Here is a 25631-nt window from a genome sequence, read left to right on the forward strand (position 1 = left end):
TATATATATAAAACAAGATAAATATAAAATTGAAATTTCTAACCTTGCGAAGAGAGGTGCACCCAGTCATAATTGCATTATGTGATACTCCGAGTGTGCATTCACACATCTATATTTCAATATTTTTTTAAAAAAATAAAACACTGTAACATATAATCTCAAAAGAAGACCGCGGATTCACGTGAACCCAATAACCTCCGCTTAGATATGCCTCTGCTTCTGCCTCTTCCACTTTTGGATCTAAAAATACTCTAAAGGTTTATGTTTGGGCTCAAAAATATTCCCAACATAAAAAATAAATAAAAGAAATCACTTGACACAAGTTTATATTTTATATCATAATATAATGTCAATTATGTTGTGTAATTTCAAGGAACTTATATCGGTAGATAGATAAATTCATTTTGTAACCACAGATTATAAGGACATAAAAATTCACTTTCAAAATGTCATGCCGTATGAAGTTTATAACCACAAATTATGCCTTACAAGGCATAGTTATGTTCCCACAAAATCTTGGATCATATTATTTTAAGTGTTCTCAAGTCAAAATAACTTAAAATTATTTTTAGAGTGTTTGAATGAATTTAAAAAAAGGACGGACTTATAAGCAGTTAGTTTTACGATAAAAAAGATAAAAAATTAACCAAAAATCATAAATTAGAAATTCTAGCTTGTGATTATAGATCAAAAGCAATAATAAGTCCATCCAAACAAATTCTAATTATTACTTCTAAACTTAATACCTTGCGAATCAAATACATATAATTTATGTCGAATAAGATAAATATTTTCTAAGCTTATAACTAACGAAATTAAGTCATACCTAATGGTACTTTAACGAAAGACAAACATTAAAGACTATTATATCGAATAGCAAAAATGAAAGACCACCCGAAAATAGAAACAAATCGCGCAAAAAACTTGAAAATATCCCTACTATTTACTAGGCTTATATCCAAGATGGGCTGGGCAAGCTGTATTGGGCGTGGTAGACTTTTTGAGCCCATTATACAAAACCCGAATAATGAACCCATTTACCAGGGCTTGTTATCCCAATTCATTTCAATATCTTCATTATCTTTTTCCTTTAAACCCTAAATAAACCCAGCTCAATTGCTGTTCATCCAGGTTGAATTTCGTAGCATCTGATTTTGAATTGCATCTCAAGCAGGTAAAACACTCACTTTATGGTGATTTTTTGTATTTTCATGTTCGTGTTTGTGTTTAATTTGATGTGTAGTTGTAATTTGAAATGGAATAGAATTGCAACAAATTGTAGTTTTCGTACAATTCTGATAGGTTGAAATTCCCGTTGGAAAATTGTTTTTTCGGTTATAAATCTGAGAATTAGTTAAATTTAACAAAGATCGAAATATAGAGATTTTGGAGTAGAGTTTTGTAGTTGTAATTGAAGTGGTTGTGTCCTTATTTTGTTTTGTTTACTGATTGTCATGATCAATTTTCAGCTGAACTTTGAAGTGAGGGCTGTTGTGGTTCTACATTTGCTTGAAAACACATGGCTGAGAGACATTCTGTTGATCAACAGCAAACTCCTGAATCACAAATGCAATCTCCTGCTTCAAGGGATGACATGATTGCGTGTGTTATGGCATTAGAGGCTGCTTTGCTTCCTTGTTTGCCTGCACGAGAGCTACAGGCGATAGACCGTTCAGCCCATCCTTATCATCAGAGTGAGTAAATTTTGGCTCATTATATAACCTGTCTTTTGCTTGAACAAGTAAAATTATGTATGGAGTCTTGTATCTACTGATAATCGTTGAAGGATGAATTAGTAGCAATGCATCAGTCAGAAGAATGCAATGCAGCATAATTGTTACTCCTAAAATTTGTATGCCTACTTTTTGGCTGTCAAAATTATTTTGAGTCCTCTACTTTGATCTTTAGTGATCTTAAAAGATTTAGCTAGTTGATGATCTAAAACTATCTGGGAATATTTTGCTTTAATTTTGAGGTCTTGCTCCATTATCCATTTAATACTGGTAAAGCCCCACTCGAACTGATCAAATGGTGCTTTGTTCTTGTTGGAATTGGTTTTTTGATTTCATGATACGGGTTCTTTGAATATTACATTTTGCTGAAGCTTCTTAGTCAATTAATCAACTATTCCACAATCTAGTTTGGGTTGGCTGTAAGATTATTTTTTTGATTGGTCATATGGTATTCCATGTGTTCTCTGATCTACTCGGTCCATACCATTCCGGTACACAATAATTTGTCTTAAGAGACAACTAAAATTTTTTAAAAACTAGAGGTTCTATGTATAGTTACCGTTTTTCTCAGCTAAAAGAAAACTAGAGGCTCTTTACATCTCACACTCACCTCTGCACTGATATACAAATCTCCTACAAAACTAAGAATTTTGGCGAACACGAGACCTAACATCTAAGCCTTAATCCTAACTTTTAGCAAAAACGTCTCTTTGTTACCTTTGTAATTTACCTGAGTCTACACACTATTACTCGTTTCTAGAGATCCATGAGATGACTCATAAGTAAAATACAACAATAGATTGTGTGATTCTTAGATTGATTAAGCGGATTACAGTTTTAGCTTAGTTCTTTTTGTATCTGTACTTCAAAGCTTTATTTAGTTGCCCTTGATTTTTCCTCTTGTAGTGAAATTTGATGAAATTCCAGGCATTTAATGTCCTGTAGAAATGGTGACACTTTCAGGCGCTGATGGTTCCCAAACACCTATGCAGGAATAAAGTTTGAATTTTTTCCTTTTCAATTTAGGCTTGTGTTTGTTTCTCTTTTTCCATTTTATTTTATTCTTTGTGCTAATTCATGCGTGTTCAAGTGTAGTAATTTCCATCTTTTTTTCTAAATGAGTTGCAAATTTTTTGTTCCTCAGTTGATGTTGAGAGGCATGCGAGAGATTTCATGGAAGCAGCTAAAAAGCTTCAACTTTATTTGATTGGATTACAACGCGAGGACCTGCCGTCCAAGCCAGATATGCTTAGAAAGGTAAGTTATGGTAACACCGATGATATATTCCAAAAAGAAACTAAAATAAAAGAAAAGATAAAATTTTGATGATGTGAGTTCTTAGAGGACTACCAGTGTTCCCCACTAATTTTTGACGTTGCTAATGGAGATTTGTGGATTCCAATTAATATGAACAGGAGATTGCAAAAATGGAAGAAGAGTTGAAAACGAAAACTGAGCTTATAAGTAAGCAGGAAAGACTGATCCAAGAATGGAGGAAGGAGTTGAAGGATCAATTAGACAAACACAACATGGAGTTGGAGAGGGTGTAAACCTACTGCGGAGTTTATAAGTAAGCAGGAAGAAATGTGAAACAAAAACTTAGCTTATTGTTTTCTCTGCTCTCATCCTGTATTTGAAGGTAGTACAAGGCAACGAGCTCGCTACAGAGATGATTTGTTACTACAACAACAACAAACTCAGTGTAATCCCACAACTTGAGCGAGATGACTTCTTGTTAGTGTGTTTAAATGACAGGTTGAGGGTACGATGAGCATAGTTGGTTGACAACGATGAGCTCATTGTTAATGTAGCTCACAGTGTATTATTTTATCAACTGCGATGCCAATTCCCATACATCTTATTTATAGATGGAGAGTACATTGTTGAGCTTTATGTATGCCTAGAATATTAGAATGGATCCTTTACCATTTCTCTCCCTTGGTTCTTAGATTTGAAGTATACCTTCCTTTTGATGTTCAGCCAACATAAAAACATCATATAAAATGGGATAGGGTGGAGGGAGTTAAAAAATGTGGGAAGGTAAAAAACCCAGATTGCTTCACAAAGTTGAAAAACTACGACCTACACCTTAGCAGGATTTGTTCCCAAATTCGCCAAACACTTATCTACCATTTGGTCATAGATTTCTAAATATTCTTAGCAATATTATTTGGCTGAAAATTTGGGTGGAATTTCACCATGGCCATAGTATTTGAGAAATATATTTCACCTTTTTAGAAAAATATGATTTATACCCAAAAGTTTTAAAAAAATCAAAATTAACCATGAGTTTGTATTACAAGTTAATTGGATCTTTGTTACAACAATAACAAATAATGTCCATGACACTAGAGCAATGTGATAATTTTGAGCGAGTGCAAGAAGCATCATTTCATATATCGTGAAGTAGACAAAACACATGACTTTGTTCTCTTGAGCCGATTATTCATCATTTTCATCAATAATCATATTATCATTTCACATTCACCGAATATTTCATCGCTACTTTGAAATTAATGTAAAAAATTATGTAATGCAACGTAAGCAACAACTATAGAGGGTGTTTTTGTAAAAGATAAATGATTGGGGTAAACTTTCAATTTTTAAAAGATAGGATGTTTTTGTAAAGATAAATGTTTGGAGTAAATTTTCAATTTTTAAAAGATCCCAAATAATGAGATTTGACCCAAATGCTAAAAAAAAGCTAATATTTGAGAATCTGAAATATTTGCTAAAAATATTTGCCATATATGATAAACACTATTTATCAAATTTTTTTCCAAATATTATTTAAAAAATCTATGACCAAACGAGCCCTTAGTAATCTCAAACTCGTCTTATTCCTTCGATCCGATTTACTTTGTCCCATTATAAAAAATTCTACGGCCCGACACAATTAAATTAATATCCACTTAATTTACTATCTTATTTCATTTTTAAATTCAACATCCACTAGTGGAGCTAATACTTTAAATATTCAAAAAATTTAGTTGTCATCTTCTCAATTCCATTGTCCTTTTTTTTTTCTTAAAACTTTTTCGTAATCCAAGGCATCTCGAATTGAAGGAGAAACATGTGCCTAATAGTATATTATAAAGTCTACTTGCTTTCTTTAATAAGACTTTTAATTCTTTTTAGAAATTGTCCTTTTTATTAAATAGTAATTGTTTTTATGTACTTTATTATCATCGACTAGCTAGTGGTGCAATTATTTATTCAATATATATTCCATTAATAGCTATTATCTAATACAGTATATATTTATAAGTCCACTTTCTTTCTATAACAATATACTAATATTTATTATCAGCACCTTTTATTGAAATACTTAATTCATCCGTCTTAATTTATTTTAATTTATCTAAATCAGTTTAATTTAATACGAAATTTAAGAAAAAAAATAACATTTTAAATTTATAATCTAAAATGAATTATAGACATTTATGTGACTATAAATCATTTTCTTAAACAAAAAATAAATATTTTAAATTAAATATATATATATATATATATATATATATATATTTTAAACAGATTAAAAATAAAATAAAATCATATAAATTGTGTCAGATAAAAATCTTTCTTATTAATTGTGTCAGACAAATCTTTCTTATTACATTAATTGTTTTGATCTGCTTATTATCGACTTGTGGTGTAATTATTCAATATATATTCCATTTGTAGCTGTTATTTACTAGTAGGAGTACCATATATTATATATCTTTTTTGCTTTCTGTAATAATATTAATAATTCTAGTCAGACATCGCACCTTTTCTTTATATAATAAAAAAAATACTATAGTGGGGTAAATATTCAATACTATATGTGATTATTGTGTATCCTACATTATTTTAAGGTTACTAGTCCTTTCTAAATCCACATGCTATTGTTCCTAATCTTGTTCACTATTTTTTCTTAAAAGTTAGGAATCTCATATAAAAAATATCATCCCTTTAACTTAGCTATTCATAATTCAAACTTCAAAACTTAATACACTAACTAGCTAGAGTAATTGTCATAGCTAAAATTCATCAAATCATAACATGTGACTCATTCCAACACCATCATATTATGCATTTGTAACATTTATTTTTTAAAAGCATTCTTAAAAATATCCAATAAACAACATATTTAACATTTTTTGTATGAGATAAAACGAAGTGGATATTAAGATTGTTTTATAGTTACAATAACAAAAGTAAATGGTTCGAAAATGGATTCATTTATTGGTGAATAACAACTACAAGGAAATCAAGTTTCAAACTTGGAAATTTAAAAAACAAACAAACAGACAAAACAACAAACAAAAACAGAATCATAACAGAACCTATAGTTCTTCAACTGTAGTGTCAGCAGATTCACTACACACTAATTTAACAATCTGCAAGCTTGATCTCCACACCTCCAATGGAAATATCACCTTTCTTTGGTACCAGAGTCACCGCGATAGTATCTTCATCTTCCAAACCAATGTCCTCCAACAGTTCTGTTATCGCCAGCCGGAGAGTAGCAGTTGCAGTATGTTTAGTATCTCCAACTCTGTGTACATGTGGCAAGCTAGTATAACTCCCCGCGAACTCTGCCTTGTCAAGCTCATTCGCGTTCACATTGTTATCCACGTTGAGGAACACATCGAATCTTATGTAATCTCTGTTATCATATTTTATTTCATTGAATGTTAGGACCTCCTCTTGTGCATTTTTCTCTTGTTGAGTCCTTGACGAAGCAGGCCTGTTGATGGAAAATGAAATTGCTTTGTCGAGTTTAGCCAATGGGAATACCTGGCTTTCGGGAGGAATTGAACCTGTATTCACTTTCCCAGCTGAAGCCTTTGTTTTTGGCTTGAAGTTACGCCATGGGGTTGCCGTTGGCTGGTAATCATACCCCATCTTCTTCGTATCCAAACAGTCTCTGACTCTCACTTTGAACGGATTTCCATTCTCATCGTAGAAAAAGAACTCGGAGTTCAACCAATCTTTGTTTTGTATATCTGTTCTTTTACCTCCAGTTGCCTTCCATTCGTTCCACATTCGGTCCACATTGCTGTGATGGCAATAGAAAACCGGGTCTAAACCAGCTGAGTAGAAATTACCCATATCCTCACCGTATGACACATCACCATTAGGAAATTTTGAACCTCGTCTCGTACCAACCCAAACGTGTACAGGAGTGTGAGGGATGTTTTCAACAGTTCCCCCTGCTTCGACGTTATTCCCAAGAGTGTAAGGTCCACCAAAGAACATAAGAGGACATGGAGAATTAGTTACCAATTGACGGTACATCAGCGTTAGGTTATTAGTCATCAACTGCAACTGAGTTGTCTGAACTTGATCCCCAAAAGAACCAAGATCTATAAAGTTTCCATTATGGATTTGATCACCACGCCTTTCGTCATAAAGGGCAGTCCCTGGAATATCAAACATTGGAGGAAAACGCATGCCCTTTGGATGATCCCAATTCCAAAATGGCAAACCGAATGTTGGATCATCGATGAGTGATCCCAAGATTCTTTCGTAGAAGTACAAGTACCATCTATGGAACGGGAAGAAAAGCCACGAGTTATGAACTTGCAACACTTTGCCATCAATAGAATAACCACCATTACAATAAGCACAATGTATATTAGCTTGTTGCTTAAAACCAATAGGGTTATCAGGTTGTGTCTTATCAAGATCTTTCATTCGACTAATCGCCAGATTGTACTTGGCAATATACGCCTCATCAAGAGCATGAGCAGGGGGACGAATACGGAGCTTAGTCACAGAAGGGAACTTGTAATAAGGAACTTTGGACATATCATCAGGCTTAGGCGCGCAACAAAAGTATGGCACCTCCGTAGTTGCATTGATCTTTGGTTTATTACAAGATGAGAGATCAGGAGGTGGAGTTGGAGCAGCGGATGCAGCTAATGGTATAGCATTAGCAACACCATAAAGACCACCTAAGCCAAGAAGAACATTTCTTCGATCAACAGAATTCGTTTCATCTTGGTTACCGTTATTTTTGGTAACCTTGCATGAAACTTTGAATGTTTTGTTACGTTTTCCATGTAGGAAAAGTTGAGAGGGCTTAGGAGTGGAAGATAAACAAGTGGTGGAAGAAGTAAAAGGAGTTTTGAGAGATGTACTACTACTATTACACAAACTTGCCATTATTGCTAGCTTTGGATGAAGATTCATAGGGCTATACATTGCCTTATATAATGTGTTGGGGCCAAATAAAATATTACTCCATTTCAAATAAGCTTAGAGGTAGGTCGATCTCATACCGAAAAATTTGGGATGTGGTAGGTGAGGAACTTTTTTTAACAATATATAAGTAAGCATTGGTTATAATTTCACAACAACATTACGGTAAAACCTCTATAAATTAATACTCGATAAATTAATAATCCCTCTAAAATAATATTTTTCTAGGATTTTCGATTAGGGCAATGAAAAAAATCACCATTTTCAATAAAATAATGAGATAATATATTTTCAGAAGACCCCTATATAAATACATGGGTCCTATTAATATCATAAATTGATTATTATTCAAAAGCATAAATATATCTAAGATAATTTAGTAAAAAAATGATTCTATTCTGTTTTTTTTTTTGTTAAAATTTAAATGTAGTTGAAGTTCATTTCTAACATTTCATATTGCTTCCAAGAGCTCCAATTTTGTCTTTTCGAACTTCACCATAGAAGAGTTCCAGATGCGATAAGTGTTTCCTTACGCGTAATTGGTTCCAAAGTTATAGTATCATATTCAACTTCATCATCGACATTGCTTTTTCCGATGGTATCCATAAATTCTTCTAAGCTATGGACCTCTGAACATGTATAACAGGTTATAACCGAGAACATTAATCATGACCTCGAGTTCATGAATGACATTTTCTCACAAATGAATTCATTCAAATTCTCTCAGATTACATCCCCGAACAAACTTTACAGTGTCAAAAACAATTTGCTATTGTCTTCTATCGAACAATTGTTGTTCAAGTAGGGATAACAAAATTGATAACATCCAAAACATTAATCTTTGTTGGATCAATTTGTCACACTTCATAACCTTCTAATATCCTATGATAAAATCTATTACGATAATACATCTTTGAAGCTCTTATTATTATTGCATCACAATGTTGAATTTTGAATGTCATGTTGGGTGGCAAGAAAAATAATCCAATATTATGTAGTCCTTCAATATTTTTATGTGATGCACAATTATCTACCATAATCAAAACTCATCTATCATACATTTGGTGGTCAAACCAACGAATATATTGAATCAAAAAACATACTTGTTATCCACGCTTTTTTGTTTGCACAATAGTGTCAATTCAATAATTTTTTTATGTGATCAATAAATATGATACATAAATTAGTAAGATAGAATGATTTTGATATAATCAAAATTAACCTTCATTACATCTCAAACCATTCTTTAAATTAATAAGGGAAAAGACTCAAATATGCCATCGAACTTTCAGAAAAGGCTCATTTATGCCATAAGTTAAAAGTTTGGCTCATTTATGCCATTACCATTAAGAAAAAGACTTATTTATGCCATTATTTTTTAACGGTGGTTTTGCAAAACCATATTTGACACGTGGCCAATTATAATTCGGCCACGTCATCAATTTTTTAAAGAAAAATATCATAAAAAAAAAGTTCAATTTTTATTCAGAATTTTGATTTTTTTATTTAAATGATGACTTGACCAGTTATGATTCGGCCACGCCATCAATTTATTTAATAAAAAAATTTAAAAAAAATTAATTCAATTTTTTTTCTTCAGAATTACGATTTTTTAATTAAAAAAATTGATGATGTAGCCGAATTATAATTGACTACGTGTCAAAAATGGTTTTGCAAAATTACTGTTAAAAAATAATGGCATGAATGAGCCTTTTCTTGAACGATAATGACATAGATGTGCCAAACTTTTAACGAATGGTGTAAATGAGCCTTTTCTGAAAGTTCATGACATATTTTAGCCTTTTCCCAATTAATAAATATGAGTTTATCGATTAAATAATATCTCTATGAAATAATAAAACTTTATGATACCACCTATATTAATTTATAAAAATTATACTATACATCAAATGAAACAGTTAATTAAAAATAGTCTCAGATTATTAATTTCATCATTACTAACGGATCTTATTCAGTACTATATTTATTAAACTAACTCCAAACTCATTTAACAACTCTTTTCCACTCTCAAAGCACTATTTTTCTCTAAGATTAAGAAAAGAGGCCGTTTTAGTGATGACACAGATCTCAAAATTAGCTTATATTTCATGTTTACTATATTTGCAATATATTATTTTGCCAAAATAAATTTTGTGAAGTTATTATGTTTCTTTTTGGGCTTGGTTTAATTTCTTCATTTATCCTATTGATTTAAATCTTCCGCCCCTTCCTTAAAAAAATAAACTTCTTTTTTTATTTTTAATTGTTATATTACGTTTTTCTAAAGTCAATTTAATTAATTTTTAAAATTAAATTAGATTATATTAATTTTAAATTTTAAATAAAAAATTTATATATAAAACAATATCAAAAATACTATCAATTGCAATTATTTGCACACCGATATGATGAAAAAATACATCATAAAATGTTAGTCAAAGTTATTATCGTTTGAATTAAAAAAAAATTATGACAATTAAAAGTGGATAGAGTACATGCTTTCTTTTTAAGTCTGTTTAAAAAATAGATCTTTTTTTCTTCTTTGATTATATTATAACTTTAATTTTTCACGTGACATATTTAAGACAACAATACAAAATGATATTTTTAGTACGTTTAAGTCCATCAGATAAAAATTCTTTTTTTTCTTAAACTTCATACTAAGAGGTTATTCTTTTTTAAACATTTTGACTAAATTACAAATTATTGATAGGTAGATTAAAAATTCATTGATAAAATATACCCCAATTGGAGCAAGTTTAAAAGCTCACTTAATAATTACTATATTTGGGACGCGGTAGGAGGGAAATTAAGAATAATAAATGTGGGGAATTTTTAATAATTTTTTTTTACTTGGGAAGATCTGTAGACAAATCAAATATAAGTAGTGTACTATTTTTTTTAACAGAAAGATAATCTTGATATAATATTATATTATATTATATTATATTATATTATATTATATTGATGTACATCTTTTGGAATGCACTACCTTCTAAATATTCATTCAAGTTATAAATAAGGAGACAACTTCGGATTCTATATTTACTCAAATGTTTTTTAATATTATGAAATTGTTATGGAAATAGGAAGAATTTTACGTATGTTCTTATTTTCATTAGTCGTCAATTTTTACTCTGTCATTGTTCAACACCATTAAAACAAATAACATGAATAAATCTTTAAAGGAATGGATCTAAAGATTAATTTACGGGGAACCAATAATTTTTAATTATACATGGTATATTTAATAAAATAATTATACATATTTAATTATAAACTCGATAATATTATTAGTATTATGAATCATCCGACTCAAGAAGCAATCACAATCACCATTTTATAATATATAGTAACTTCCTTGAATGAATATGATATTATTCACTTTCACTACTTAGTTTTATCGAGACATAATATATAAATCAACCCTTAACTTAATTTTAGTGTATAACTATGTCCTTCAACTTTGAGTGTGTATAACTAGGCATTTAAACTTGTATAAAATTGAACAAGTATACACACATGTACATATAAGACACAAAATTGCCATGTAGGGTATCATGTAGGACGAATCTGTCTATTTGTTCAATTTTATACAAGTTTAAGTGCCTACTTGTGCGTACCCAAAATTAATAGTCATAGTTGCCAGTGGACGTCAAGTCAAAGGTCACATTTATGATGTCAAGTTAAGGGTTATATTTATGTAGACTATCACTACTTAGTTTTCATCCGACTTAGTAAGCAATCCAGGGGCGGAGCCAGAAATTTAACAAAGTGTGCCCAGAATTAGCAACTTGTTATATCGTGAGTGTCCAAAATATATTATTTAATCATCTTATATATTATTTTATTTATATATATCATATTTTTTTTCGACGAAGGATGTCCTCTGGGACAACCTCGCCACTATGTGGCTACCCCATTGAAGCAATTCACCATCACCATTTTTCATTCTAGACAAGATGATATTCTCATCTCCAAATTCCATGAAAAAAGTAACTTTACCCCTAAAAGACGAACCTATGGAGCCTCGTGAGTCCTGACCTATTCTAGACAAGATGATATTCTTGATCCTTTTCGCGTGAATACATGTATTTTTTAACTTGAATTCAGTTGATATATATATATTCTTTGTTAACTTTTGATTTGCAAAAGTAAACAATGTTTTATTTTTTCAAACATAATTGTAACCAATTTATTCTTGCATAACAACTAAAAGGAAATCAAGCATCAAGCTGATTCAACATGAAAAAAAAAAAACAGAAACAGAGCATCAAAGTAATATCAGCAGATTCAAATTCGATAGTAACTAATTAACAATCAGCAAGACTGATGGTCGCATTTTCAATGGAGATACCTTCACCACCTCTCTTTGGCACCAGAGTCACCGCAATTGTATCTTCATCTTCCAAACCAATATCCTCCAACAGTTCTGTTATCGCCAGCTGGAAATCAACAGTCGCGATATGATTAGTCTCACCAGCTCTATGAACATGTGGCAAGCTAGTATAACTCCCCGCGAACTCTGCCTTATCAAGCTCATTCGCATTCACATTATTGTCCACGTTCAGGAACACATCGAACCTTATGTACCCTCTGTTATCATATCTTATGCTGTTGAATGTTAGCATCTCCTCTTGTGCATTTTTCTCTTGTTGAGTCCTTGATGAAGTCGGCCTGTTGATGGAAAACGAAATTGATTTGTCGAGTTTAGCCAAAGGGAATACCTGGCTTACTGGAGGAATTGAACTTGTATTTACTTTCCCAGCTGAAGCCTTTGTTAAAGGCTTGAAGTTACGCCACGGGGTTGCCATTGGCTTGTAATCGTACCCCATCTTCTTCGTGTCCAAACAGTCTCTGACTTTCACACGGTAAGGATTTTCATTTTCATCGTAGAAAAAGAATTCGGAGTTCAACCAATCTTTATGTGTGATATCGGTTCTTTTCCCTCCTGTTGCTTTCCATTCACTCCACATCCGATCCACATTGCTGTGATGGCAAAAGAAAACCGGGTCTAAACCAGCTGAATAGAAATGTCCCATATTCTCACCGTTCGATATGGCTCCATTGGGCAAAGTTGAACCACTCACTGTACCAGACCAAATGTGGACAGGACCGTGAGGGATGTTTTCTATAGTTCCCGGGAGTTCAACGTTACTCCCGAGATCATAAGGTCCGCCAAAGAACATCCGAGGACATGGAGCATTAGTCACCATTTGACGGTACATTAGAGTTAAGTTATTACTCATCATCTGTAGCTGAGTTGTTTCGACTTCATTGCCAAAAAATCCAAGATCAATGACTGTTCCATTACGGTGACTTTGGTCACGTGTTTCATCGAAAAGGGAAGTCCCTTCACGATCATACATGGCAGGAAAACGCATACCCTTTGGATGATCCCAATTCCAATATGGCAAAGCGAAAGTTGGATCATCAATCAGTTTACCCACGATTCTCTCGTAGAAGTACAAGTACCATCTATGGAACGGGAAGAAAAGCCATGAGTTATGAACTTGTAACTCTTTGCCACCAATTCTATAAGCACCGTTACAATAAGCACAATGTATATTAGCTTGTTGCTTAAAACCAATAGGGTTATCAGGTTGTGTCTTATCAAGATCTCTCATCTTGCTAACCGCCAAGTTGTACTTGGCGATGTACTCCTCATCAGCCTCATGAGCAGGCTGACGAACACGGAGCTTAGTCATAGAAGGGAACTTGTAATACGGAACTTTCTCCATATCATCAGGCTTAGGCGCGCAACAACTGTATGACACCACCTGATTCTCGTCAATCCTTGCTATACTACAAGACGAGAGATCAGGAGGTGGTGTAGGAGCAGCGGATGCAGCTAATGGTATAGCATTAGCAACACCATAAAGACCTCCTAAGCCAAGAAGAACATTCCTTCGATCAACAGAATTCGTTTCATCTTGGTTACCGTTAGTATTGGTAACCTTGCATGAAACTTTGAATGCTTTGTTACGTTTTCCATGTAGGAAAAGTTGAGAAGGCTTTGGAGTGGAACCTAAAGAAGTGGATGAAGAAGTGAAAGGAGTTTTGAGAGAATTGGTACTACTATTATTACACAAACTTGCCATTGTTGCTAGCTTTTGAATGAAAATTCATTGGGCTATACCTTGCTTTATATAATATGTAAAACATTATAAGCACCAATTATTATTTAATTTTAGAGGCGGCTTCAAGTCATATCAATTATTCCAGGACGCGTTAGGTGGGGAATTTTGAATAGCAGCCATACAATACAATTATTAAGTTTTTGTTCTTAGAAGCTCTCTACTGACCAGAAAAATAACTTTACTCTCGATAATACTACTTATGAATTAGTTATACATCATATTTCTTATTACAAAACATATACATATATATAACTAATACATAACAATTAATCACGGTATTAGCATTTAACAATACATTGATCAGTAATAATGCATGGTTGTAGAAACAAAATTGTCGTTAATACATCAAATCAGACATAAGATAGAAAGCATTCTAAAGATAACTAATCTCATCATTTATTAATATCAGTATTACTAGTAATATATTTTATTCATTATTATTCTTATACGCTATATCAAAGCTATACCAAAGATAAAATATTTTATAAAGTTATCATGTTTCTCTTCTTTTCTATTGACTAAAATTTTCAATCTAGATGGAGTATTATATTTTTTTGGCATCTTTTTGACTAGATTACAAATAATTTATAGGTAGATCATATTACCCCCAATAGGGCAAATTTAGAGGCTCGTTTAATATATTTGTGATTGGGTAGGTGGGAGATTAAGAATAATAAGTGTGGGGAAATTCTTTAACAGCTTTTATACTTGGTAGATATGTATAGTAGTAATGCTCTAAACAGAGAGATAATTTTGATTACTAATGTTTAGCAGAGGCGAAACCAAAATATTAACATTTTGGATTCTAAATTATAACAATGATTTTAAGAGTTTAAATTTGTATATATTTAATAATTTTTAAATATAATATACTATTTAAATAAAAATTATTAAATCTCATGAAATTCGTAATTAGACTTTTAGCTCTATCCGTAATATTATGTTATATTAACGTAGATCTTTCGGTGTACACTTGCAAACAATATTATTAAAAAAAAGTGTTTTAGTCGTGATGTCCATGTGTTTTCCCATGTAAAGCTTTTTGTACCAGTTGTCGGAAATGAATGATAGCTCATAGAAGATAATTGAATCGTTGAAATACTATCTTATATAATTATTTAATTACAAATTTTAATTTTTTTTAAAATAATTAGTTTTAAGTTTTAACTTTAAAGTCATTTAATTATAAATGTTTTACTTATAAAATCGATTTATTTATTTGATTAATTTTTTAAATTAAACTTTATTGATATGAATTTTTATTTCTTACCCAACTTTTAAGAAATAAAAACTATTCTTTTAAATAAAAAAAGGTAAAGTGGGCGGGTCATTAAATATATTATTTTCTAAAATTCTTGATTAGAAATAAGCATTTCATGTCAATAAATGAAAGAGTTGGTTTTGGTTCTTGTGGAATCAAACTAAATGGAAGATGAATTAATATGAATATTTGGTAGGAAGATAATTAGTACAAAATACAAGTCAAAGATTGTATCTTGGTAGGTGAAAGTTAGGAAAACCATAAAATGGTTTGCTATCTTAACCTTGACAATTTTGACACATAGTGATGCCATGGATGACATCAATAGGATGAATTTATTCCTATAAATAAGTAGCTCTTAATTCATTTTCAAATAATCCTTTCACTTGCCTTCTCACCTTCTAAGGCATTGTGTTCTCTCTCTTGTAGTATTTCACTTATATTCTTTGTATAGTGAAATAAATATTGGTGCAGTTGTTCTTTGGTGGACGTAGGATCATTTTGATCCGAACCACGTTAAATATTGTTGTTCTTCCTTGTTCTTTAGTTTCACGTTTCCGCTAACAATTGGTATCAGAGCAAGGTTCTGTCTGAGTATGCTCTGTGGTTGCAGCACAGTCTGAACTTCCACATCAGAAAAGGATTACTTTGGTTTTCTGTAGTTCCAAATACATTGTAGTAGAAAAGGAAGAACAAGTAAAAAAAAAATGAGTTCCATGAAGTTTGAAATTGATAGATTTAGTGGGCGCAACAACTTCAATATCTGGAAAATCCAGATGATAGCGTTACTGCGGAGGGAAGGTTCAATCCATGCTATTGACGGAAAGTACCCCGATAAGATATCGGATTCCGACAAAGAAAAGATTGAAGGAGATGCATTGAGTGCAATCCAACTGTCCCTTGCACCTAACGTACTTTGTGAAGTGAGTACAAGTACCGAAGAGACGGCCAAAGAGTTATGGGAAAAGCTGGAAGGGCTTTACCAGGACCAGTCAGTGACAACAAGGATGTTGTTACAACGGCGTCTTCATACATTTAAGATGGATTCAGGTACTTTGTTGCAAGACCATCTAGATGCGTTCAATAAACTTGTGATGGACTTACAAACTGCTGGAATTAAAAAGGACGAGGAGACACTTGCATGTTCTTTACTATTTTCATTGACTTCAAAATATCGTGATATTGAGAATTCAATGATGTATAGCAAACAACCTATTAAACTTGAGCAAGTGCGGCAAGCACTAAACTCTTGTGATGTGCGGATGCATTTTGAAGGAGACAAAAGTGACGAAGCTAGTGGACTCTTTGTAAGAGGTCGTACTAGCCAAAAGGGAAGGAGCAAATCGAAGTACAGATCAAAGTCTCGTGTGAACAAAAAGAATGCGGAGTGTTGGGGCTGTCACAAGAAGGGGCACTTTGAACGAGATTGCCCTATGTCGAAGTCCAAAGAAAAGGCGAGTGCATCCATTGTTGAGAAAGTACATGATAATGATGATGATTATGTACTAACAACATCATGCAATAATGGAGTCTATGACAACAAATGGATCTTAGACTCTGGTTGTACTCTGCATATGACATTCCGAAAAGATTGGTTCAGCAGCTATGAAACAAGCAGAGGAACTGTATTAATGGGCAATAATGCAACTTGTAAAATAGTTGGCATTGGTTCAGTTCATGTTCGCTGCCATGATGGAATCATGAGGACTATTACAGAAGTCCGTCATGTTCCTGATCTAAAGAAGAATTTGATCTCCCTGGGTACTTTAGATAAACAAGGCTATAAGTACATGAGTGAAGGAGGAACTATGAAAGTGACTAAAGGGTCTTTAGTCATGTTGAAGGCCAAGCTGGAGGATGGCCTCTACACACTTGCGGGAAGCACCATTATTGGCTCTGTAAATGCATCTACAGTGCAGTTATCTAATGATGACAAGGCAAAATTATGGCACATGAGACTAGGCCATATGAGCGCACGAGGATTGGAGATGTTGAGCAACCGCAACCTTTTGAATGGTGAGAAGATCAGCACACTTGAATTTTGTGAGCACTGCGTCTTAGGGAAGCAGAAAAAGGTCAGCTTCAGCACTGGCAAGCACAAGACGGGAGGGGTGCTAGACTACATCCATTCAGATTTATGGGGTCCCTCTAAGCTTCCATCAAAGGGAGGAAAGAGGTATCTTCTCACATTCATTGATGATTTTTCACGAAAGGTTTGGGTGCGTTTCCTGAAGACAAAAGGTGATGCTTTTGAAGCATTTAAAGAGTGGAAGATTTTGGTTGAAAATCAAATTGAGAGGAAAATCAAGTATCTTCGCACGGACAATGGCTTGGAGTTTTGCAGTGAAGAGTTCAATGATTTCTGCAAGGTTCATGGGATCGCAAGGCATAAGACGGTCAGGCACACACCACAGCAGAATGGAGTTGCCGAGAGAATGAACAGAACTCTTCTTGAGAAGGCTCGTTGTATGCTCTTACAAGCTAAGATGTCCAAAGTATTTTGGGCTGAAGCAGTTCATACTGCTTCTCATATTGTCAATCGGTCTCCAGCATCAGCGATTGACTTTAAGACTCCGAATGAGGTCTGGTCAGGTGAACCCTCTAACTATTCATACTTGCGAATATTTGGGTGTCCAACTTATTATCATGTTAATGAAGGTAAGCTTGAACCAAGGGCTAAAAAGGCCATATTCGTAGGGTATGTTGATGGAGTAAAAGGGTACAAACTATGGTGTTTGTCTTTACTCAAATTTGTAGTTAGTAGAGATGTTACCTTTGATGAATCCTCTATACTTGATCCTCGTAAAGTTTCTATGGAGTTATCTAGAAACGAGAACAACGAGCAGGTGGAGCTACCGGTGGAGCTTACCAAGAAACGGGATCAAGAGACTCAAAGTGATGAGTCAAAAGATGCAGAAGAACTTGCTTCCAATGAACCATACACAATTGCGAAGGGAAGGGACAAAAGGCGGATACGGAAACCGGAACGTCTTATAGAGCAAGAAAATCTGATTGCACAAGCGTTCGTAGCTGCAGAAGAAGAGATTAAGGATCTCGAGCCCTCTTCGTATATTGAAGCAACTTCTTGCAAAGATGCTGCACAATGGCAGTTGGCCATGATGGAAGAGATGGAGTCTCTTCACAGAAATGAGACATGGGTCTTAGTTAAAAGGCCAAAGGGGATGAGGACAGTTGGATGCAAATGGGTCTACAAAAAGAAAGAAGGTATTCCAGAAGTGGAAGCTGCTAGGTTCAAGGCGAGATTGGTTGCAAAGGGTTTCAGTCAGAAGGAGGGAATTGACTACAATGAGATCTTTTCTCCAGTCGTGAAACATAGCTCAATTCGCGTGCTGCTAGCATTGGTTGCACAATTTGATTTAGAGCTTCAACAGCTTGATGTCAAAACTGCTTTTTTACATGGTGATCTAGAAGAGACAATCTATATGGATCAGCCTGAAGGTTTCCTAGCTGAAGGAAAAGAAGACCATGTATGCCAACTGAAGAAGTCTTTGTATGGTTTGAAGCAATCCCCTAGACAGTGGTACAAGAGGTTTGATGCATTCATGACTACACATGGATTTTCGAGGAGTGCATTTGATAGTTGTGTGTATCACAAGAAGATGTCTGGTAACTCTATGATTTATCTTTTGTTGTATGTTGATGATATGCTTATTGCTGCTAACAACATCACAGAGATAAATATTTTGAAGAAACTGTTGAGCAAGGAATTTGACATGAAGGATCTAGGAGTTGCAAAGAAAATCCTTGGAATGGAAATTTCAAGAGAAAATGGTGTTGTACATCTTTCTCAGAAGAGGTACATCCGAAAAGTTCTTGAAAGATTCAATATGGATATGAGCAAGCCTGTAAGTACACCTTTAGCTTCTCATTTCAAGCTTTCAGAGTTACAAATGCCTCAATCTATGGATGAGGTGGAGCATATGTCAAAGGTTCCTTATGCGAGTGCAGTTGGTAGCATTATGTATGCTATGGTATGCACACGTCCAGATATTGCCCAATCTGTAAGTGTAGTAAGCAAGTACATGGCAAATCCAGGAAAAAGGCATTGGGAAGCTGTCAAGTGGATATTGAGATATCTCAAAGGAGCTCCTGATGTTGGCCTAACCTTTCGGAAAAGTGAAGGTATTTCAATTCTCGGTTATGTTGATTCTGACTATGCAGGGGATCTTGATCGAAGGAGGTCCACAACTGGATACATCTTTACTCTCGTTGGCAGTGCCGTTAGTTGGAAATCGACTTTACAGTCGATTGTCGCTTTGTCTACAACAGAGGCAGAATATATGGCAGCAACGGAGGCAGTGAAAGAAGCTATCTGGTTGAAAGGTTTGGTGGCAGAATTGAGTTCAGCTCAGCTTAAATCAATTCTAAAATGTGATAGTCAAAGTGCTATTCATTTGATTAAAAATCAAAGATTTCATGAGCGCACCAAACACATTGATGTCAGATTTCATTTTATTCGAGATGTCGTAGAAAAGGGAGCTATCAAGGTTGAGAAGGTTATCACAGACGATAACGCTGCAGACATGTTGACCAAAATAGTCCCGCTTGCCAAGTTTGCACACTGCAAGGACTTGGCGGGAGTATGATGCAACTCTAAGAGAACAACTGCTAGGTGGAGCCGGTATGTTCAACAAAGGTTTGATTCTTCTTGTTTCTTACAATGGGATTGCCCAGTAAGCTTAGAAGTTTTGGCCGGAGTTGTTTATACGCATGCTTGGAACACAAACCAAGGTGGAGATTGAAAGAGTTGGTTTTGGTTCTTGTGGAATCAAACTAAATGGAAGATGAATTAATATGAATATTTGGTAGGAAGATAATTAGTACAAAATACAAGTCAAAGATTGTATCTTGGTAGGTGAAAGTTAGGCAAACCATAAAATGGTTTGCTATCTTAACCTTGACAATTTTGACACATAGTGATGTCATGGATGACATCAATAGGATGAATTTATTCCTATAAATAGGTAGCTCTTAATTCATTTTCAAATCATCCTTTCACTTGCCTTCTCACCTTCTAAGGCATTGTGTTCTCTCTCTTGTAGTATTTCACTTATATTCTTTGTATAGTGAAATAAATATTGGTGCAGTTGTTCTTTGGTGGACGTAGGATCATTTTGATCCGAACCACGTTAAATATTGTTGTTCTTCCTTGTTCTTTAGTTTCACGTTTCCGCTAACAATAAATATTAATTTAAAAAATAGATTAAATGAATTAAGTGATTTTGTAAGTAAAGTAATTGAACGACTTTTAAGTTAAAAATAAAGATTAAGTGATTTTGAGAGAAATTTGAGTAAAATATTATAATTAGTATTGAAGATTTTTCTAAAGAAAAAAAAGTTTATAGTTAATTGACGAATTATAAATTTAAATAGTAGAGTCAAAATTTTATTAAAATAATTAAAATATAAGTAAACACGTGAAAATGCAAATAGGATTCACCATATATATATTGTCAAGATCCAATTTCTTCGTTCATTCCTACCACTCTTTTGTCCACTTCGTCCTATTAAAATAGTCTTGGAGCATTTTTGGATAAACTTTTATTGTTAGAAAATAATAATAGGATAATATAATTAAAGAAGATGACTTTGAGGTGTGTAATTGTTTATTTAAATAGATAGTTTATATATATTTCGAGATAAATACAAACAATTCTCTTCAGAAATATAATAAAATTATTTGGTTATATATGCAGAATTTTCTTAAACTATTTTTAGAGAGTCTTTATATTACTTAAAATTCTTTTCTTTCTTTACTTCGTATTAAGAATTTTTCTTCACATACTACACGAGTATTTATAGAAAGACTAAAAACTGTTTAGTGATACAATAATCAGAGAAGAATATATAAATTAAAGATCATTTTTAAAAAATAATTGATTTGGAAGATTAATTTACGTGTAACGTGGATTAGTTAAGTAGTGATAAATTAAAAATAAATAAATAAAGACTCATATTATGAACGACTCCAATAACTTTTCTTCTAGAGTGAAAAAATAATTTTAAAAGATCTAAATTTTTTAATATTAAATGTAAATGTCGATAGTTAACTACTAATAATAAATAACATTTGAAACACATGTCATAATATTTTTCCAATTTGAAATAAATATCAATATTTTTTTCATTTGTATCAAATATCATTGTTTTAAATGATATTTCACACTTAAACATCATTATTTTTAGGTCAATCACATCATTTTTGTTTTTGTCGAAAATTTTTTCTATTCTCTTTTCGATATTAATTTTGAATGTCATTAAATAAATGTCGCGAGTAACTATACTTTGTTATAGTAAACCACGTAATAGTAACTGAATTTATTAGTGAATAACAACTCCAAGGAAATCAAGCATGAAAGCTGATTTCAACAGGAAAAGTTACATGAGAGGGGAAAAGTAGAAAACAGAACAAAGTAACATGAAAACATATCATCATCCATCCATCATAATTGTAATCTCAGCAAATTCAATTGAGACTTAACAGTCCACAAGCTTGATCTCCACATTCTCAATGGAGATACCTTCACCGCCTTTCTTTGGTACCAGAGTCACCGCGATAGTATCTTCATCTTCCAAACCAATGTCCTCTAACAGTTCTGTTATCGCCAGCTGGAAATTAACCTTCGCTGTATGATCATTCTCGCCAACTCTGTGAACATGTGGCAAACTAGTATAACTCCCCGCGAACTCTGACTTATCAAGCTCATTCGCATTCACATTGTTGTCCACGTTCAGGAACACATCGAACCTTATGTACCCTCTGTTATCATATCTTATGTTATTGAACGTTAACATCTCCTCTTGTTCATTTTTCTCCTGTTGAGTCCGCGATGAAGCTGGCCTGTTGATTGCAAATGAAATAGTTTTATCCATCTTCGCGAGTGGGAATACATCGTTTGCTGGGGGGAGTGTACTTGTATTCACTTTCCCTACTGACGCCTTTGTTTTTGGTTTGAAATTACGCCATGGAGTTGGCATTGGTGCGTAATCATACCCCATTTTCTTCGTGTCCAAACAGTCTCTGACTTTCACACGGTAAGGATTTTTGTGTTCGTCATAGAAAAAGAACTCGGAGTTCAACCAATCCTTTTCAGATATATCCCTTCTTTTACCTCCTATTGCCTTCCATTCATTCCACATTCTGTCCACATTGCCGTGATGGCAATAGAAAACCGGGTCTAAACCAGCTGAGTAGAAATTACCCATATCCTCACCGTATGACACATCACCATCAGGAAATCTTGAACCACGGACAGTACCAGCCCAAATATGTACAGGAATATGAGGGATGGTTTCAATGGTTCCCGGTGCTTCAACGTTATTCCCAAGAACGTAAGGCGCACCGAAGAACAAGAGAGGACATGGAGCATTAGTTACCATTTGACGGTACATTAGGGTTAAATTATTGCTCATCAACTGGAGTTGAGTTGTTTCAACTTTATCCCCAAATGAACCAAGATCCAAAACCGTTCCATTACGGACTTGTGGATTACGCCTTTCATCGTAGAGGGAAGAACCTTCACGATCGAACATGGGAGGTAAACGCATGCCCTTTGGATGATCCCAATTCCAATAGGGTAAAGCGAAAGTTGGATCATCAATCAGTTTCCCCAATATTCTTTCGTAAAAGTATAAGTACCATCTATGGAACGGAAAGAAAAGCCATGAGTTATGAACTTGCAACTCTTTGCCACCAATTATATAAGCACCGTTACAATAAGCACAATGAATATTAGCTTGTTGCTTAAACCCTAGAGGGTTTAACGGTTCTGTCTTATCAAGATCTCTCATTCGACTTATGGCCAAATTATACTTAGCAATATACTCCTCATCAACAGCATGAGCAGGGGTACGGATACGGAGTTTAGTCATAGAAGGGAACTTGTAATATGGAATGGTGTCAAAGTTAGTTGGCATAGGAGGGGGACAACAAGAATAGGGTACTAGTGGACCATCCGATATGGTGGCCCTACCACAAGTTTTGAGATCAGGGGATGGAATAGGAGTAGCCGATGCCGCTAATGGTATCGCATTAGCAACACCATAAAGACCTCCTAAACCAAGAAGAACATTCCTTCGATCAACAGAATTCGTTTCATCTTGGTCACCGTTATTATTGGTAACCTTGCATGAAACTTTGAATGTTTTGTTACGTTTTCCATGTAGGAAAAGTTGAGAAGGCTTTGGAGTGGAACCTAAAGAAGTAAAAGGAGTTTTGAGAGTTGTAGTAGTAGTAGTACTACTATTGCACACTACACTTGCCATTGCTAATAGCTTTTGGTTGATGAATTATTTGGTTCCAACCTAGCCTTATATAATATGTTGCTAGTAAGTAAAAGTTTAGAGGTTCACCTACCACTCCAACATATACATGCGGTAGGTGGGAGAGATTGAGATAGTAATAATTTTTAGTCTTAATATAATGTAGTAGCTAGATGATTCAAATAAGAGTGTACTTTATTTCAAAGTAGAAAGATAATAGCATTGGTGTAGATGTTGTGAATACTTGAACTCTAGTCGTTTGGTGTGAATGATTACGCCAAATAATCATGGGATTAAATTGCAAGTGTCTTGATTGGTATGTTCGAAATAATTTATCCTAATTAGTATTGAGATAAGTTATTCCTTTCTTGGATGGTATAATAATCACGGGAACAAATAAGCAAATGCCAAAAAATATTATTTTAACCCCCTTTTAGACGTCATTTTTTACATTCATAAAGGGTATTTTTATAAATAAATAAATTGTTCTTAAAATTTATGCAATGTCTATATTTTGAATACAACAAACCAAACACTAAATATAAAAAAATAATCTCATCATAACTAATTCTATCATAACTTGAATTCAAACCAAACAACTCCATAATGGCAAAACCGTGATTTTGTCTGAGGAGATTCAAAATTTAAGAGATTCAATATATATTATATATAATGTGATTTTTTTATAAAAGAGATTCAAATGAACCCTTTTTGACACTTTTGGCTCCTGAACACCAATATATAGTATTCCATCCGTTTTTAAAAAATGGCCTAGTTTTCGTTTAGTTTATTTTGAAAAAAATGACTTTTTTTTTGCAACACTTTTAACTTTAACTTTTGATGTGACATGTTTAAGGCCAATATCCACAAGATTAAAGATTATTTTGATACATTTGACATAACTTTAATTTTGAATCATAAAATTAAAAGATTTTCTTTTTTTTTTAAATTTTGTTTCAAGTCAAACTAAATCGTTCTTTTCCAAACGAAGAAAGTATTAATTAGAATGCACATGTGATTCCCACTTTGGAACCTGGAGAGCTTTTATTTTGAAATGAATTGATCATACGATAGATCAGCATATAATAGTATTGTCCATGAATTTCATTTCTTATTATGCAATGTGTATAATGGGTCCTATGGACTCTCCATGCTGATGGGGGACAGATATATAATTCAAATACCTTTTTGGTTTTAATTTGTTTGGCTTTATTTAAAATATGAAAATTGATCAAATTAATATTCCCTCTATCTCTAATTAGTTGTTCATTTTAGAAGTGACACTTATATTAAGGCACCAATTATTATCACAGGTTAGTTACAATTTTAACATTAACTTACAAGATTATGTAACTCTCCAAGTATAACGAATAGTATTTTTTGGTTTCAAAAAGCATGCACTACAACTTAGTAGTATTAGAAATTTTCTAGAATTAAATAAGTGCATATTAGAAAAAAAATTGTTGTCCTTTCTTGAATTGTTAAAATGGACAAGTAAATAGGGACAGATATAAAAGAAAAAATATGGACAAGTAAATAGAGACAGTGAAATATTTATTTTCAATCGGAATATAGAATCTTTAAATTTACATATTCATGAGCCATTTTAAAATATCCGTTTTACTTTGAAAATAACTATATTGCTTTTTTCAAATACTAACAATTTTCTTAACCATAAAATTTTAAGATAAACAAATTGAAGTAGAAAAAATACCGTTATAATGCCGGAATTAAAGTGTTAGTCTATCGATCGAAAAAAACATTGATGCTTTTACAAAGAACTTTAAGATCAATAATAAATTACTCAAAAGAGCATCATAAAAATTTTCAAATAAAAAATTCACTCCACGTTCAATGAATATCCTAAAATATGATTTGCAAAAATGAACTGGCGGTGGGCCTGAACTCATCCATACAAATATTAGATTATTTTTTAAAAAATTGGAAAATCATTTTCAACTAAAAGGATATATATATATATATATATATATATATATATATATATATATATATATATATATATAT

The 25631-nt window shown here is 33.1% G+C and overlaps 4 protein-coding genes across 4 annotated transcripts; 1 reads left to right on the top strand and 3 right to left on the bottom strand.

Annotated features, from left to right (window-relative positions):
- The first annotated feature begins 1025 nt into the window (after positions 1-1025).
- Positions 1026-3669, top strand: LOC107027015 (mediator of RNA polymerase II transcription subunit 28). Its single transcript, XM_015228169.2, has 4 exons — positions 1026-1174; positions 1470-1694; positions 2878-2990; positions 3149-3669. The coding sequence occupies exons 2-4, from the start codon at positions 1520-1522 to the stop codon at positions 3281-3283; spliced, it is 423 nt and encodes a 140-aa protein (XP_015083655.1). The 5' UTR covers positions 1026-1174; positions 1470-1519; the 3' UTR covers positions 3284-3669.
- Positions 3670-5937: 2268 nt separating this feature from the next.
- LOC107028682 (polyphenol oxidase A, chloroplastic) lies at positions 5938-7916 on the bottom strand. Its single transcript, XM_015229849.2, has one exon. The coding sequence runs from the start codon at positions 7911-7913 to the stop codon at positions 6108-6110; it is 1806 nt and encodes a 601-aa protein (XP_015085335.2). The 5' UTR covers positions 7914-7916; the 3' UTR covers positions 5938-6107.
- Positions 7917-12077: 4161 nt separating this feature from the next.
- On the bottom strand, positions 12078-14050 carry LOC107028683 (polyphenol oxidase D, chloroplastic). Its single transcript, XM_027919008.1, has one exon. The coding sequence runs from the start codon at positions 14021-14023 to the stop codon at positions 12236-12238; it is 1788 nt and encodes a 595-aa protein (XP_027774809.1). The 5' UTR covers positions 14024-14050; the 3' UTR covers positions 12078-12235.
- Positions 14051-21638: 7588 nt separating this feature from the next.
- On the bottom strand, positions 21639-23644 carry LOC114078350 (polyphenol oxidase B, chloroplastic). Its single transcript, XM_027919007.1, has one exon. It carries the CDS (start codon positions 23607-23609, stop codon positions 21822-21824), a length of 1788 nt encoding a protein of 595 aa, XP_027774808.1. The 5' UTR covers positions 23610-23644; the 3' UTR covers positions 21639-21821.
- Positions 23645-25631: the final 1987 nt, after the last annotated feature.

Source organism: Solanum pennellii, chromosome 8 (assembly GCF_001406875.1).
Source record: "Solanum pennellii chromosome 8, SPENNV200".
Lineage (NCBI taxonomy): Eukaryota > Viridiplantae > Streptophyta > Magnoliopsida > Solanales > Solanaceae > Solanum > Solanum pennellii.

Excerpts from the sequence above, each read along its gene's own strand:
- LOC107027015 (XM_015228169.2), top strand. The coding sequence starts at position 1,520 with ATGGCTGAGAGACATTCTGTTGATCAACAGCAAACTCCTGAATCACAA. Across the intron at positions 1,695-2,877 it reads AGCCCATCCTTATCATCAGA|TTGATGTTGAGAGGCATGCG; the intron begins GTGAGTAAATTT and ends TTTGTTCCTCAG. Across the intron at positions 2,991-3,148 it reads AGCCAGATATGCTTAGAAAG|GAGATTGCAAAAATGGAAGA; the intron begins GTAAGTTATGGT and ends TAATATGAACAG.
- LOC107028682 (XM_015229849.2), bottom strand. The coding sequence starts at position 7,913 with ATGAATCTTCATCCAAAGCTAGCAATAATGGCAAGTTTGTGTAATAGT.
- LOC107028683 (XM_027919008.1), bottom strand. The coding sequence starts at position 14,023 with ATGGCAAGTTTGTGTAATAATAGTAGTACCAATTCTCTCAAAACTCCT.
- LOC114078350 (XM_027919007.1), bottom strand. The coding sequence starts at position 23,609 with ATGGCAAGTGTAGTGTGCAATAGTAGTACTACTACTACTACAACTCTC.